The sequence below is a fragment of the Aedes albopictus genome, chromosome 2, assembly GCF_035046485.1.
Source record: "Aedes albopictus strain Foshan chromosome 2, AalbF5, whole genome shotgun sequence".
In the NCBI taxonomy this organism is placed as follows: Eukaryota; Metazoa; Arthropoda; class Insecta; order Diptera; family Culicidae; genus Aedes; species Aedes albopictus.
The window spans coordinates 255166264-255183798 of record NC_085137.1 but is presented as its reverse complement, the minus strand read 5'-3'; the positions used below and the strand labels follow the sequence as shown (position 1 = coordinate 255183798).

General features: G+C 37.5%; 1 protein-coding gene across 3 annotated transcripts; it reads right to left on the bottom strand.

Annotated features, from left to right (window-relative positions):
* Nucleotides 1–1294: 1294 nt before the first annotated feature.
* LOC109428240 (profilin) lies at nucleotides 1295–6590 on the bottom strand. Of its 3 annotated transcripts, none has more exons than XR_009997695.1 (3): nucleotides 6266–6590; nucleotides 3005–3223; nucleotides 1295–2693 (listed from the first exon to the last, which is right to left on the bottom strand). XR_009997695.1 is itself a non-coding variant. In XM_062851580.1 (3 exons), the coding sequence occupies exons 1-2, from the start codon at nucleotides 6573–6575 to the stop codon at nucleotides 3126–3128; spliced, it is 408 nt and encodes a 135-aa protein (XP_062707564.1). In that variant the 5' UTR covers nucleotides 6576–6590; the 3' UTR covers nucleotides 1295–2233; nucleotides 3121–3125. The 3 variants fall into 3 exon arrangements, 2 of the variants coding, with proteins under 2 accessions (XP_062707564.1, XP_062707565.1); XM_062851580.1 differs by having other exon boundaries at nucleotides 1295–2233; nucleotides 3121–3223; XM_062851581.1 differs by lacking the exon at nucleotides 3005–3223 and having other exon boundaries at nucleotides 1295–2233.
* Nucleotides 6591–17535: the final 10945 nt, after the last annotated feature.

Genomic DNA, 17535 nt, shown 5'->3' with positions numbered 1-17535 from the left:
AAGTGCATAATTTCCAGACTACACAAAAAATGTGTAACCCTTACACATTCCCAAAATCAGCTCCTGCATCCACAAAATCGTGAAATTCGCAAAAAAAAAATGTACGGCTATCTTGCTAGATTTACTAGTGACCTTGGTAAACAAAAAATATCGACATTTTGCATCTAGAAGAATGTAAGAGCTGTTTTTGTGAATGTGTAACTGTTACACATTTTTGGTGTGGTCTGGAAATTATGCACTCATGAGTAGGGCTTACACATTTTAGGTTCTGAGCGGTTTTAGCGTGTTTTGCGCGGTCTGGTTTTATATCTGTGGGCGCACGCGAAAAAAAAATCATGCATGTTTGCACAGGAGTCTGTTATAGGTAATCTTCGATATAACGTACCCTCGATATGTACAAATAAACGTAAAGTTTTAGTTTTTCCAGTAATAACTTCCAGATGAACTACGAAATCACTTACCAGTTTTTTTAATACTTTTTGAACTTCATACCCATTTGATACCTAAAATCAATTTCAAAAAAAATCTTGATATAACCTTGTCCTTGCTGCACAACTGTTTAACAGCTCCGCTTAACACAAAATCCAACGAGGGCTGCTTCAACAAATCGCTTCCATACAAACTTCAAATTGATTTTTAAATAGGTGTTCGGGCCCCAAAATTAATGAAAAGTTGGATTTCAACTCAGTTTATTAGAAAAACCAAATTTGAAAACTTTAAATCATGGTTGAGGTTGATCTTCCAATGACATGGGTGGGGTGTTAGGGTTTTTAAACCCCTTCCCCCTCTCCCCAGAGCTGAAATTTATGGAAAAAAAATTCTGTATAAAGGACTTTGTAATGAAAATAATTTTCGGCTGCACCGCTATTTTCAAACTACGTATACAATTGATCATTGCTATTGTGTAATGTAAGTTTAGAATCAAAAAAGGCATCTTTGACCGTTGAAAACCCCTCCCAGTGACAATTTCTGATTACGCCACTGCAATAATCTATCTATTTTCTAACGTGGCAATTACCGATAATATGACATACATACCAACATTTCCAGATTGCTAATGAAACCGAAATCCAATGTCGATTGCATATTTGAGCAAATACCGATGCCACGCTGAACTTACCAATGTTTACCATGCTGAAATGTCATCCACGTACAATATCAATCAAACTCAAGTAGTCAGCATGTTTGGACAAACACCAAGACCAGAAAATTAACAACAAAAGAAGACAAGAACTAATAAGACCAAAAACAAGGAACTTTCTTTCAAAATTTAAGCACACAACACCGAAGCTAGTTAAGTTTTCGCGTTTCTTTTTTTTATTTCTTTCTGTACTGAAAGGACATTCATGAAGGATAGTGTTCAATGGATAGTCAGAAATAAACAAAATAGGGATGTTTGTGTTTTGTTGGAAGAAATTGTAGAAAAAAAAACTAGAGACCATCAGCATGTTTTCATCTCGATCATAGGATAAGAATAATTTATAATCACAAGAATTCTATGATAATTTATAAAAAAAAAATAAAGAGAGGTAAAAACTCTTCAATTTCTCACATGCTTTCACTTATTTGTAAATTAGTAGTAAATCACACACATTTTGTCCATTATTTTCGCTGTTATTCTGTTCTTGCGGTTTTTTATTATCATTGCATTATCCTTATCATATTGATTCGCTTGTTTATCTCATAGTTATGCTTGTATTTATGCTGTCCGACACAAAGAAAAACGGTTCTCGCGCATTTTTTGCAAATTATGAATCGAAATCTGTTTTCATACCTCAGCTCTGTTTCATCGCAGAATAATTAATACAGTTACGGATGATAATAATAGTAGAGTAGCTTATGCGTTTCATTCCTTTTCCACCATCAAAAATGGTCTTCCACAGTTTTGCTTTCAGTTTTACATGTGTTTGTTTTATTTGTCCTCCTCTGATTTCAACATTACAACCCATGCTCGTATCCTATATGACTGTAATTCATCTCATGTGCCATCGAAGAATGCGTAAGAATTTTAATTTGTTTTCTAAGTGCAAGTTTTTACTTCGCTCCATCTTCGAATCACGCTATATAATCTCCGCTCTTGCTTTCGCAATCTTTCTTCGTTCAGTTCTTCGATTCGACCAATTCAGAGAGATGCTTAATGATTTTTAAGAGCTAATACAAATTACAATTTCTTATCATACTGAACTGATTTTACACAAATACAAGAGAAATACGCTCACACTGCCGCCGTAGGCTGTAAATAAAAGAGAGAAGAAGAAACAAAATAGAAAATCAAACCGTGACGACAATTTTGAGCTTCGATTATCTTCTAATTCTTTATGAATTAAACGCGCGAAGGAACAACACTCAAGGTACAGGCAAATCAATATCTAAATGACGAGAAAGTATTTCGCGTGGAAAACAAAAACTCTAACACAAACAACCACTACTTGGAAGGAAGGAGAGAAAACAAAATCGAGAAATGCTTTACATCAGGTGAAAAAAAAAACAACGAAAAAGCAGTAAATGTCCTTTCCCTCAATCTCGAACTTCCTCAATCTTACGGAAAACAAAAGAAAAACAAAAACTAGCAAGGGAACTTATAAATATTGACTTTGCAAAAGAAGAAAAACAGAATCTCCTCTTTTTACTCGTTCTCATTCTTACAATTAGCATTTTTGCAACCGTTTTTATTTTCCTCGTTTATATCATTCACGCTAAAACTGCTCAGCACTAAAATGTGTAAGACCTACTCATAAGTGCATAATTTCCAGACCACACAAAAATGTGTAGCAGTTACACATTCTCAAAAAACAGCTCGTACACTCTTCTAGATGCGAAATGTTGATTTTTTTTTTGTTTTCCAAGGTCACTAGTAATCCTACCTAGATTGGCGTACAAAAATTTTTGCGATTTTAACAATTTTGCGGACACTGGAGCTGATTTTGTAAATGTGCAAGGGTTACACATTTTTGGTGTAGTCTGGAAATTATGCACTTTAGTGCTGAGCGGCGTTAGCGTGTTCCTAATAGCAGTAGTAAGCTTACACTGTATTGTTTTTCAATTTTTTTCGTTTTTTTTCAGTTTTTATTCAAGTGTGTTTCTAATGTTTAAATTATAAAAAGCAGTATGAAAGTTTACCTCTTCTAATAACCACAGGTAATTAGATAATCTCCGAGCTTTTCGACTATAGACGCTGCTTGCTGAGGCTGCACTGGCTCTTCGTAAATTGATACTATAACAGCTGTGAAAGGGAAAGAGCAGATAAAACAGAAAACAAAATGTAATCAATCCGTTCGCAAATCGAGTCAATTAGTAGGTGGATGAGAAGATGATCGTTGTGTGAGGGATGGGAGGGAGGTTAAGTTGTTGGCCAGCATCAATCTCTGATCGGCACGATTTCCGACAAATCGATTAAAGAGAAATTTTTGGCACAAATGTATTTAGGTTACATTCACTCACTTTACTGACAAATTGAGATTAAAACGGCAACGAATGATACGTATAATTGCTTGCGGTTTTACTACTTTTTGTTATCCGACAAAGTTGTTCGGGGTAAGATACGTTACACCGTCGAATTTCCTACTATATACGATAAAAGGTACAATCAACCCTCACAAAATATTATGATTTGTAAATATGTATAACATTTAATATACTGCCTAATGAAATTCATTCTGATGTGGATCATTTTTGTGATGATAACATGATGACGAATGATATCTCTTCCACGGAAGAGTGTAACATACGTAGCGAAGAGTTACAAAATGGTGAGCTCGTTCCATGCTTTATCGAGACGATTTTTACAAGTTCAAAAAAGAGATGAACGCAGTACAGGCATATGGAACCCGTCAGAATATGGAAAAATGCAGAAGTGGATAAAGCGGATCAGCTTCTTCGAACAGAAGAAACACCAAGTCGTTCTCAAGAAATACCAAAGCTCATCACATCTCGCAAAGGAATAAAAACAGGACTGCGACTCAGGAAAGAATACCGTTCACCATATCAAACACAACAACTCTGCAAGGATGGTAAATATCGTTATTGCGGGCAGTACTGTTAGAGATCAGTCTTTGACACCTTTTCGTCGATATAAGGCTGCCTTTGTCTCCGACATTCGCAACAAACGAACGCACTTGATCACGATAGTGTGTTCGGGAGACGGTTCGGTTTTTGTTATTCCTGCCTTCTTCCATAATGAGAGCTGTTTTGGCTCTGTGAAAAGCTAGAATAAGACAAAAATGTCATCGTGGCAGACGACATAGATTTGACACTTTCTTATGTTTATCGATATTCGTCCAACCGCTTGTGTTGTGTGCAGGCTTGACAGAAACTCCCTCGCGAGAAAATGAGGAAGCGATTTTGACGATTTTCTGAGGAGTGAAAATAAAATAAAAAGGAGTTCATCCAACCCTCATAATCGCTTGTTGTGTTTCTCACGTCCACTCACACTCAAAAAGCTCTCGCGAGTTCCACTCCCATACAAAGAAAGACTCTCGAGGCGAAAACCGCACTCAAAAACCCGAAATGAGGCTCTGCACGAATTTGCCCTATCCTGCTCACTCCCACAGAACATTTGAAAACAGCGCGCACAGTAAAAGTCAAATTTGACTTTTACTGTGCGCGCTGTTTTCAAATTTTCTGTGGGAGTGAGCAGTACGCCAGATTCGTGCAGAGGCTCATTATCATCGGCTCTTTTATCGTTCCCCTCTTCCTCGCTCAGTTTTTATTGCCTCTCTGTTTGGGGTTCGTTCGCTCCCTCGCGACGAGGCAAAAGCAAAATACCGCTCTAGAGCATGTTGCAAAACTCTTTTGATTTCGAGGAGAATTATCAAGCCTGGTTGTGTGTAAGAGGTAACGGTAGCGCGTGAGTGTAACAAAGCAAGCTGACACCCGCCCGCGGCACCGAAATGAAGCTAGTTGGAAGTGTCGAATGTTTACAGGACTAATTGCGGGAGATGTTTTTTGTGGCTAACAATGAATCGACTTTCATAGCAAAAGACGACAGTTACTCACTGTCATAAATGAATACATTACCTTTTTAATTGACGATTTCGGTGACCTGTCACGGGACCAACGTCCATAAATAACACATACTTTGAGGGAACTGGGGGGTTTTGGCGTAAATCTACGGCCCATAAAAATTTTCAAAATGTTGTATGGACAAAAGTCTATAAGGCGAAAAGGGGTTTGTGAGATTACCAAAAATTAGTCTTCCAAAAATGAGTGTTCTTTTGCTCGTCTAGCTGTATAAGTGAATAGCATTGAACTACAAGGATACTAATACAACTGTACAACTGACTAGGTAGTTTCAAAATTTAAGGAACACGATTTTCCGAAACAATCTAAAGTTTAAACGATATTTCAGGCAACCAGCCCATGGCAACCGAGTTCCCATGACCTATTCTCGTTATAAGTTACAAACACAGACATCTTCAGTGTGTAAGTGTTGGTGACCTTCTATTTTTAGGAGAGAATGACGCCTGATACGTCAGATTGCAGATCAATGTGAAGAAGAAAATTGGAAGAAGTTCCAGCTGTATATGAATCAGAAGCGGTAACCACTAGACTCCAAAGTAAAAGAGAAAAAGTAACAAAGCTACGACAGTTCTGGCTGAATAAGAAACTCTGTAAAACTCTTCCCCACATCATTACATACAAGTTATTTGATAAATTCCTGTTGCGGATACGTCTCATAAATGAAGCAAACTACAAAATCACGAATTGGCACCCAATCCGGTATAACAACCTTGATTTCGTCTTCCTATCTCATTACAAAACAATTGATACTTTATTTGATGAACTTGTTAGATTGGCTATTGATTAGGCCTGTTTACTTTTTCGCTTTACAACTGTTTATGTTTACATCACGACATAAACATTAGATGATAAGACTTGTTGTGGTGGAAACTGACGCCGGTGAAGCGCCGGCGTTTAATTAGAGCAACTTGATAACAATCCTCGCTTCGCAAATACCTTGCTTTTAAAAGCCGATTTCTGACACGTATTAAAGGATTGAAACATTTTTGGAGTGAGTAAGTTTTCATTACGTGCCAACCAATTTGATGCTGTTCGACGAATGTTTGAATTACGTACAGACGGACGTCCACTGATAATCAAGACGCACATCTCGATAGTATTCATGTTTACTTTTTGCACCATCCAAATGGGTTGAATCGATCAGCTGAGGCCACCCGGAGGAGGTCTCTAACCGACCCAGTTCCACAGATAGTGCAAAACAAAAAACCAAATGAATGAATCGAATCAAAGTGTTTGCGCAACTTACCCTGCTGTGTCTTCATACAGTGTACTCCCATTTTGCCCAGCTTAGCTCGGATCACTCGGTCGGTTCCGGACAGGTAGATGTAACGCTGGCCGGCCAGTGTCACGCCTCCTGAGGTGAGCAGTTCCGTTTTGTCGAAGCCTTGCACTATTTTCGCGAGTTCTTCTTTTGATACCTGGAAGGGAAGAGATTGGAGAAGCGGATGCGTTGCATTAGTAAGGGAATTTAAAGAGTTTTTCAAAATAAAACACGGTGGTAACTCGTTTTTGTCAGCCTTTTTTTTTACAATGAAAAATGGTTCTTCGCTCAGCATTGTTCCTAATTGCGATGTTGTGCAAAAAATGTGTCTTCGTGTCAGTGATGACTCCGGGGATTCTTCAAGTAATGCCAGCTGGGATTCTCCAATGGAATTTCTCCAGTGATCCCTTCAGAGATTTCCATAAGGATTTCAGATTTTAGTAATTTCTCCACAGATTAGGATTTCATTTTCCTTTGGACTTCCAGGATTCCTTCTAGAATTATTGGTGATATGCGTCCCGAAAATCCTCTTGGAATTCCTCTAAATATTCGTGCTGGAATTCCTCAAGCAGTACCTGCTGAAAGTCCTCTAGTATTTCATTCTGGGATCCTACAAAAAATCCACCAGGCGTTCAGTCATGACGTCTTCTAGGATTATCATGAAGACTTTTTTTCTAATTTGTCCAAGAATTCCTTTAAGGATCTCTCCAAAGATTTTTGTAGGCATTTCAGCAGAGTTAAGGATTCTGGGTGCATTTTTCAATGGATTCCTCCAGAAATACCTTCAGCGGTTTATCCAGGAACTCCCAAAGGTATTTTTCAGAGATTCTAGGAGAGAATTCTCCAAGGATTTCTCTATGATTTTTCTATGGATTAATCCACAAACTTCTCATGTGGTTTATCCATAAACTCCTTTCAGGATTTTTCCAGGGATTTCTTCAGAGATTCCACCAGAAATTCCTGTAGGTGTTCAATCTAGAACTCATCTATAGATTTGTCCAGGGATTGATTTCTCCAAGGATTTCTCTGGGAATTCCTCAAGAGGTTAATCCAAGTACTGCTCTAGAGATTCCTCCAGAAGATTATCCAAAAACGCATCTAGGGATTTCCCCATACCGAACATTACGTCAGCGAGCTGTTCCCAACGTAATGCATTAGGATGGTTAAATATTCCTCCAGGGATTCAAGGAATTCTTGCTACACTGCCCCCACTCGCATAACAGTCCCATTTGACTTTTCATCAATTTTGAGTTAACGTTATGAATAGTCATCATTTTCGATGTACTTCCAAATACAATAATAAAAATTACGAATTTTTATATCAATGTGTGAAAAAAATACCAAGTCATGAGCGTCCCATATCAAAAGTACCCGCATAACAGTCCCATCATGGATTTTTGTGTCACGAAACACAAAACTGAACAACTTTGTAGCGATTGTAATATTTTTTACAGTTATAAATTCATGTGCAAAGCAATCTGTGAAAGTTTCGAGATGATCGAAATATTTTTCAAATTTTGGCGATTTTTCAAAGTTTTATATGGAAACAAGTTTTCAAACTTCAAATGCCGTTTTCTCAATTCCTCTTTTTTGCAAATGGGACTGTTATGCGAGTGGGGGCAGACAATTCCTCATAAATTCCAGAGAACACTCAAGGGAATCAATGTTTCCCTTGCGTTTCCTATTTTGCTTCCTTCAGGAAACATGACAGAAAAAAATGCACTTCATCGTCTAGCGTCATTTTACCTTGAGAAGTAGTCTCGTCAAAGCCACAAAGATGCCCTATGTTTGTGGTGGCTGTTGTGATAAGCATACTTTTCCGTTACCGCTTCCAGCGTCACGTGTGCGAAGTGGAACGTTTTCGCCTTTGACAATTAAAGCGGAAACGGAGCCGATTCGGGCAGTTTGAATCAAAACATACTTATCGGGCAGATGTTGGTTTATTTCGAGATCATCCCAAAATGCAACCAGGGGTAGGCAAAATTTGGTCATCAATGTGTGTTTTGTTGCTCACCAAATAAATACGTGCTACAAAATAAATAAAAAAAATACGCAATTGCATTGTGTGTGTCACAGTGTAATGACAAGTTTCAAATGATACCAATTCCAAACTGACAAAAGTAATGATGTAGTAGATGATGGAAAAGGCTATGTGACGTATCATTAGAAATGGTATTGTCCAAACTCAAATCGCTTTTCTGATACGAGAGTCGGACACTTCAAAACGTCGACTAACATTAGAAGCCTAAAATTGGATGTCAAGCAGTAACACCTGGATCCGTCAAATCGTTTCACATTTGAACCAGCCAGTGTGTGTGTGTCTCGAAGCCTTGTTTTAAAGTTATGTTGGTTTTGCCATCACTCCTGATAGAAACAAAATTCTATTTCTGACAGTTATATAAAAATAATTAAACAACATTGTGTTAGTTCCTAAATAATAAAGAACACGCATAACAAAACACCAGCCGCCACCAACAGATGCTTACACTTTTAGAACAAAATTATGGATCGCGAATCACGAGTCCGCGTGTGAAAATAAACTCATTAAATTAAACTTCTCGGCCACATCTGTTGACAATTTGCCCCGCTCGGTTGCGCGAGAAGCATACTCAAAAATATTTAAATAGAGAAGGTAAATATGTCCATCAGCTTAAGCTACGCCATGCGCGCAAGCCAACATCGCGGATCGAAAGGTGGAGATGTTGATCTCACCTGACCCCCTTTTCTCAGTCCAAAATTTTGGCGTGCCTGAGAAGGTCATCCAAGGACGTTCAAAGATTGACGCTGAAAATGCTTTCCAGTAATTACGCAATTCGTGGTTCGTGAAATTACCACCTTCTTGCGCAATGGCATACTATTAAGGTAATCGAGCTAATGATTGTCACGGGAATCATTTGCATAGAGTTATGCACGTATGTTCCGAAAACAAAACATTGATGTTCAGCTTAAACCGGCCACCTGATAGTACAACCCTGAACGGTGCTAAAAGGAACGACGAACAGCGGCGACATCGAGGCAACGAATTAAATTTCCTTTTAAGTAGATAATTTTATCGCATTCTGTTGCTTTGATTCCAGTACCCAGTAAATCGTGACGTCTGGTGGACATATGTGGCCTCATTTGGATCCCAAGAAAGGATGGTCGTCATCACTGCCATTCTACTGGCCTGGCAGGCTACCAATGATGAGTCATACAAGTTTCATCTTATGTGAGTTCGATCACTCGCATTAAAACTAGTCGATATTTCAATGCAGGCCGAACCTGTATCCAAAGCTCTCTGAACACCCCTATAACTAGAAAGACCGGTACGCGACGGCAGCCGGTAAACGTCACTCTCATGGTCTCTCTCTCCTCGTGTGTCGTCAGTCAGTTAATGTGGGGGTCTGTTGTTGGTGAGGTGCCGTTCGCAAAAGTAGGTAGTTGAGTCAAGACAAAAAAAAACACCCTGCCTCACCACATGGTCGTTTGCTTTCGATGAGGAGGATCGGAACGCCAAGGCAAGACTGAATGAATAGCTACCGTCCTCGAGAAATGGTAAACATGATTTTTTTTTCTTTATTCATCAACCAGGCACGACTTTCTCGATCTACGCAACTGTTCTGGTACACGCATTTGTAAGAGATGGAAAGTGAAATTTGTATTATTCTTAATAGGTGGGAGCGTAAGCTCCGAAACATTGGAATGCGATACCCACGTCTGCACTGAAACATTTCAGGCTGTGATTGTTATTTCTGGCTTTCAATTATGATGGTATCAGTCTTTCATGTTTGATCAAATCCAAACTATTTAAGGACAAACGTCTTAAAATCCCGGTTCAACAGTGCATCAAAGCTTTAGACGCACAAATCTCAAGAAGCAAGCTTCAAACAACAATGCATTTTATTATTCTGTTCTTGCTCACTTGTAATAAGCTTAAAATAAGAAGTTCAGGTGCGCTGGTGTTGTTTACGAAGAGATTCGTGCCCTCAAAATCGTGAGTAGGTGCCAAAGTCGGCCATTGTGGCGGCCATATTGGGATTCTTACAAGTCTGTCCTTAAAACACAACACTAGAATGAACGTCCATAAAGCGGTAAACGCGCGGGTGATGGAACCAATTTCTGATTGAATCTCCAGAATCTATTCCTATAGTTTTAGTCAGCTATGTCAAGTTGGTATACCATTAGTAAATTCAAAACTTTGACAGTAAGCGTGATCTCTACAGTTGCATTTGAGTTCTAGGCATCAAGGAGTTCTATCAGCACCTTGTAAAAAAACCCAGGTCTTCAACGGCAATAGGACACCATCGGTGGTGTTTTTGTATGATGATAATATAAATTCTCCGTTTCTGCGAGGAAGTTGTGCAAAAAGCGTGAGTATTATAATTTCTTCTCTAATTTGATTCTGTTTGAGCAGAACATTGAACACATGTGTTGTTGTTTTCTGCCATTCTTGTCTTTTCAACAGCACAGTTTTCCAAAGTGTTGCTCAAACAACATCAAACTAGACAAAGAATTATAATACCCACGCTTTTTGTATCATTTCCTTGCAGAAACGGAGAATTCGCCTTCTCACCATACAAAAGCCTAGCTCATTACTACAAATCTAGTACTTCACAGATCGTGGTCCATTACTGAGCAACAGCAGATAGCTGTTCCGAGTCTTCCTTATCTATGGTGGTATCGGCTTCGACAAAAAACAATTAGATCTCTAGTGAAAGATCTATCATTTTGGGAGTGTTTTTGACTTCATAAAGCATTTCAACTGCCTCACAATTATAATGTTCTGCCAGTTCGATTTTATATCTTGGAGTGACTGAATACATTCCAAACATGTTTAGAAAAGCATTTTAAATTGAATGACAGCCCGTAGTTGCTACTCCAGTATCGCCAGACCCAGCTACATTCACACAAGGAACCAATTAAATAGCTGCTTGGGACCGGATGAACAATGTGTGAATATTGATGATCTTCTATTTTTAGGCGAGAAGTGCGCCTGCTACGTCCAAGGAATTGGCATCCCTATCCCACCAATGCAATATTTTCGTAGCCAACATAACTCCGGCACAAGCTGACAACCTATCTTTTAACACAGCATAATTTTAATGCTGCGTAAGAAAACAAGAAGACCATAACAGTCCCCTGGCTACATCAGGATGTAGGCCAGTGGGAATAGGTAAGCAAGCGATGATTGCAATCGCTTGTTGCCAACAGACCGTGGAGTTCACTGCATATGTACAAGTTCATGCAGATGTCGGAGTGTTGTTAAGAAATGTTTATTTTTGGGGTCATTGATTGGTGCATTGATGTGTGGACGCCATGCGTAAAGCAATAGATTAGATCATGCGGCACAGTTCGCTTGGTTGTAAAACTTGTAGACGTTATATGATAGATATACACTGTTCTGTGAAAGTTGGAAGGAAGGGAACGGTTTTTTTTTTCAATCCGTTCATTCATGAGATATACAGGGTGTTAGGTTCCTGAGTGCAAACTTTTAAAAGGGTGATAGAGGACCATAAATAATGAAAAAAATGTTCTACGCATATGGTTAAATCTCTACCGTTACGTAGTTATTGAACTTCTCATGTTTTTCACTCTTATTGCCTTAACTGGCAATAACTTTTTTTTTTTTTCAAAGTGATTACGGCGGTAGCAACACTGTGCTTATGTTCTACACCGCACCCTTTCCCTACATTTGCTTCTATGAGCCTCTATTTTTGTTTCAACACACAGAAGTACGTAGGCGTGAGTGGCCCAAGTCGACACTGTTTTGGCCTGCGTTGAACAAAAATAGTTTTAATAAAAGTTTCCCCTTTTTTCTTTTTGTCAATTGGTTTTTTGTAGTATGGTCCATGTATTTAGATAAGTTATTGTCAATTTGTCAGTTATTCAAAGTAGATCTCCCAAGGTAATAGTCAATTAAGATATTCTGATCTGTTCTATCATAGCAACTTTAGTCTTTGCTTTATTGAAGTGTAGTTTTATTGGAAATATGCTGAATGTCGTTATTAAAAAGAGATGTCTGGAACTGTGTCCTGCTTGTTTTTCTGTCAAGCACATACGTCATGTCTTAATAATGCCTAGGTGATTAACAAAAACACGTGTGTTCGGTCAGATGTTTATTGCGTAGAAAGTCAAGGAAAATATGTTTCTTTATTGTCAGTTGTTATGTAAGCCTCGCTCGAGAACCCTGTCATCTGTACACCAACTAATCCGTATCTTCGTACACAGCTAAATACTGTACTGTCAACCGGCGAAAAGCCTATAAGTAAATATTAGAAAATGAATAATATTGCTGTCTAGCCCATTGTTTCCTATCGGCCACTAATTTAGTCTAGTCCCAACTGCAAGCTTTTTTCCAATCTTAGCGTCAATTGTCTGCTAGATTCTTCTACATAGATTCATCGAATCAGTCGAACCCGTATGTTAAAATATAGTCGATCCTGTGTCAAATTGTTTTCTTAATTTCGTTAATCGTTTTCTACTTCTCTGTGTTCATCTCTTGTGTCCTTAAATTTTCATCGGTCCAAAACCCACAGAAACATGAAACTGAACTTCTGATATTTTTCTGTTAGTGTCATAACACCATCTAAGAGATAAACAAAAATACGCCAAGTTGGTCAGTTGATTGTAATAAAACAAAAATTGCTTGTCAACTATTATGTATTCATCTCCCTACAAATACTATGAAAAATATTCAAATTTGTTGAATTATCCTATCGGTCCTACGTCGATAAACCATGTCATTTTCTTATGCGTGGCCTAGAAATGTCAATCTAGTCATACAAAAGTAACGTTGTTCAGTTAATAAAAAGCAGTCAGTTTTTGTCCTAAATGTCACGTCGAGCGCATTGACGTCAACAATGCGTTTAAGTGTTCGCACGTTAGCTTCGAATCTATCAGCACAATTAAGTGCTGCAAATCTCCTTCCCACTAGCTCTTCGGTCGATTTCATCGATTTCATGATATTTAAAGAAAATATGGCCAACTAACATTGTAAAAATTCGAAAAAGCGACTATAACATTAATAAATTACTAATCAAAATCAACCGAGAAACGTGGGAAATAGAGCCCGAACAACATTTTGAAGTCAGCTGGCTGTAAAAGGTTCCAAGACCTGTCACAAATCCTATAATACTTTTATTAGGATTTGTAACGATCATCAAAACCTTCTCAAATCCAACCGACTTGGAACTATTGCTTGGGTATAGACTCTAATGAGCCCCGGCGGTTCCTCCGTGTTTATCGAGCATGTCTGATGCATACGATCAGCCATACTCCATCTGCAGCAGCCGGTTCGTGATGAACCGTTGGAGGCGCATTAAAGTGTTAAAAAGGTGATATGTTTCACTAAAGAACACTACATTACAATAATCAAAATGAAACTCCTTCACTTTAATACCGTCAACCCCTGCGAACTTGGCCAGGGCTTAACTGGCAATAACTTGAAAATAAATTAGAATAAATAGCTAAAAGTAGTGTATTTTTATTGTTTTTTGTCAATTATCTTTGAAAAATGCGTAATCAATTAAAATTATTTCTTTGGCAAAGTTGTGGTTTCTGTTACACTCTACAATTCGTTTTTTGACAACAAACTTCTATCTCTTATCGTTTTCTTGCAATTTTGATTTAAATGCGCGGCACAATGCGCAAATAAGTGCTTTCTATGGCAGTTGCAAAATTATGATCTGAAATGCGACGTTAAAATCGAAATTGCAACAAAACGATAAGAGATAGAAGTTTGATGTCAAAGAACGAATTGTAGAGTGAAACAATGAATCTTCGTCTTGGGAGGTTGTTTTTGAACCCTATTGAACTCAAAGTTGGCCTCATATCCTTCCCAACTAAGCTGAATGATATGGCCAAGTTTCAGGCAATTTGTTTGACAAAAACCCCCCATGACGAAAAGAACAAACCTGCCGATAATACCCAATGTATCACATTACCCTATGTATAGAAGAGAGTTCAAAGAAAGTAGATAGACAGATAGAAAGTAGATAGTAGATAGTAGATAGATACAAAGTAGAAGGAAAGCAACGAGCCAGTTTTTGACAGAATTCTTCCCACGAGAATCTATTGATTTTATTCAATTGTTTACTGGAGGTTTATCAAGGTTTTTTTTCTAGATGAGTTTCTCCCAAGATTCCATTCAGGGATTTTTTCGTGGTGTGCTCTCAGATTGGATTTTAAAATGTATCATAAGTTCCTTCAAGAAGTTATCTTAGCGGTTTTCCGGGATGGTTTATCATCAATTTTTTCACGGATTTTTTTTTCGAGATTTCTGCAGGAATTCCTGAAAGATCTTCCAGGAATTCCTTTCAGAATTTCCTGAGTTTTCTCTTGATTTTTTTTTATTCAAAACTTAGCCCGTACTTCCTACGCTATTTTTCTCTTAAAGGTTTATCCTTCAATGAACACCCAGAGACACACGAGACAACTTCCAGTAGGGATTCCGGGAAGAACTACAAGAAAAGGTCTAAAAAACCCTCAAGAAAAATATTTTGAAGAAATAAGGGGAACTTTGGAAGAAATCCCGGAAGGAGCTCCAACATAAAATTCGCGAAAACTACTGAAGAAAACTACAAAAAAACTGCGGAATGTCATTCAAAAGAAATCCCACGAGGAAATCTTGGAGCAATGAAATAAAAGCTTTGGCTGTTTGGTTACGCAACGCATCGACGAATGTGCGAAAAATCGCTAAAAATAAATCGCAAAAATATTGTACGGCGAAAAGCTTAAAAAGTAGTCTATTCCGGAAAAAACTTTCAATAATTCTGGAAAGAAATTCTGCAGAACCACCGTGATCACACAAATCAATAGGAATTCAGCAATCCTGTTAGATTTTCAAGGAGGTATCCCGGAAACAAATGTTCAAATCTTGAAAATCCACACAGAAACTCTAGAAGAAAGATTACGGAAATTTCATGAAAAAACTACAAGGGGAACTTCGGGAGAAATCCTGAGGGTCCTGCAGAAAATTCTAGAAAAAAAAAATTGAAGAAATCCCTGGAAAAATTGTAGTTAAATCCCAGAAATAGCAATTTCCAAGAAGAACACCGAAAGAAATCTCAGAAAATCATTCAAGAGGAATTTCGTGAGAAACTCATTCACTTCCTATCGGAATAATCGGTTTGCCGGAAATATCTAAAAGTAGGTGAAGTGGTTAGCGCTTTAGATCGTGTAGGCATTGAAAGAGTACCAACCTTAGCTTTTGTAGCCACAATCTATGAAATTGTTAATGATATATTTTTTAGAAGAACTCTTGAACGACTTGCTGGAAAATTTCAAGAAAAAATTCTGTAAAATCGGCAATGACTGCTATTCCAAGGAATTCAATAGACTTTACAGCTGCTTCTAGAGTAGAACTCAAAAAGAACTGAAGGCTGAGCTACATCAATTCGAAATTCATGCGTGATGATACAGAAAAAAAAAATACTATCGAAAAAGCTTGTGATTTAAAATTATGATCAGATTACGATCGTAAGGGCAGACACAGGTATTCAGCAGAAAGTGTATATTGCTGACTGCACCCCAAATTGGACTGTCACAATAGTGCGCACACACCTTCAAAGTGTGATTGCAGCGCAGGGACACGTCGGATCGAGTTGAGGTCTTCGGTGCACTTATTCCTTATACCGTGGGGTGCCCTAATTTCGTGCGGGCCCAAACTTCGTTAACTTCTTATATCTGAGAGCATTATTATCTAATTAACAGCGGAATCATCCAAAATTAGTTATAACCTTAAAACTGCATTCGATTTCAATACAATTGGCTTCTTTAGCAGTGTTGAGATAATTCCATATTCAAAATCTGCATGCGAAACTGAGCCGAAATCCAAATTTTCATGCATTTTGGTGCCCGGGAACCTATTTAAAAATCAATTTGAAGTTTATATGGGAGCGATTTGTCGGATCACCCCTCGTCGCATTTTGTACTGGGTGGAGCTGTCAAACAGTTACCCAGCTGTCAAAAGGTGATTTTGGAAAATCTCTTTGAAATTGATTTTAGGTACCAAAATAAAGTTCTAAAAATCTGAAAAAAAAATCAAAGTGGCACAGAAAAAGGTGCTCTTTCGTATGAAATCAAAAAATCGATACATTTTTCTTAATTTAAGACCCCAATTCACAAAAAAAGAAATGAAAAATTTGATTTATGAGAAAGATTGAAAAATAAATTGCAAATTTATGCAAATAGTAGATGCCATATTCAGAGATACGAGAAAATCAACACTCACGGAATTGAACAAATATTTTGATCTCTATCAAAGGTAAATATTCCAATTTATGTTTGATTATTTCAATTCAATATGTTTTATTATAATACGCAATAAAATTACTTAAAAATGATATTTTCTTATTTTGTTTCAACATTTTTGTTGTTAGCGAAATTAGGAACCCACAATTTGTATGGGTCCCTAATTTCGTGCACTCTTTTTCATAACTTTGTTTTAGAAGTTCATGTTCATTCTAATAACTATATTAATTGTTTTAAAATAAGCTAGGGACTGCTCATAAACTACGTAAAAAAATAAACAAATTTATAAATGTGAGAATACTAAGTTAGCTCGGGATGATTTTATTTACCCAAACATTGAGAGTAGTAGCTTACAGCCGCTAGTTTCATTCAAGCAAATTATTGCCGTAAGCTTTATTGCCAGAACACAAATTTGGAAGACTACACTTTACTAGAACTAACCTACTAACCTCCATAGAAATGTGCCTATTCATGGCATATAATAGAAAGGTAAAAAGCTACAATTAAAAAAAAGAATTAATTCACATTACTGACCATTAGTAAAGTTAGTGAACATTTGATTCAAATAGCAAATAATATATTGTTATATTAAGATTTCAATAAAAGAGCAAAACAAGCATCAAAAATAATAATCCTTAAAACTACAGAAGGATTTTGGAAATCTTAATGTAAACATCCGGAACGAACATGGGAAACAGCAAATATTCACTCATAGTTCGTCACAGACATCGATTTTATCTACACGTTATGGTTTCATTGGTATTGTACGAGTATGCTACGTTTTGAAAATTAACATATTTAGGCGAATTGAACGTCTTTTAAAGTGAGCGAAATTTGGACCCATTTTGAACGAAATTTGGAACCCGTGCACGAAATTTGGCTTTTTTAAACAAATCAAAACTAATGCTGCAACTATCTTGTATAATGTGAAGTTGCCTAATTTATATTTTTCTTGGGAGCTACAGTGCCAGCACTAAATATTATCGAAGAAATTAATCTGATATACTTTATGGTAAAATTTCAGT

Bases quoted from the DNA above. Each gene is read 5' to 3' on its own strand.
- LOC109428240 (XM_062851580.1), bottom strand. From the start codon at position 6,575: ATGCTGAGCGAAGAACCATTTTTCATTGTAAAAAAAAAGGCTGACAAA. The intron at 3,224-6,265 runs GTAAGTTGCGCA...TCCCTTTCACAG, and splicing joins CTGTATGAAGACACAGCAGG to CTGTTATAGTATCAATTTAC.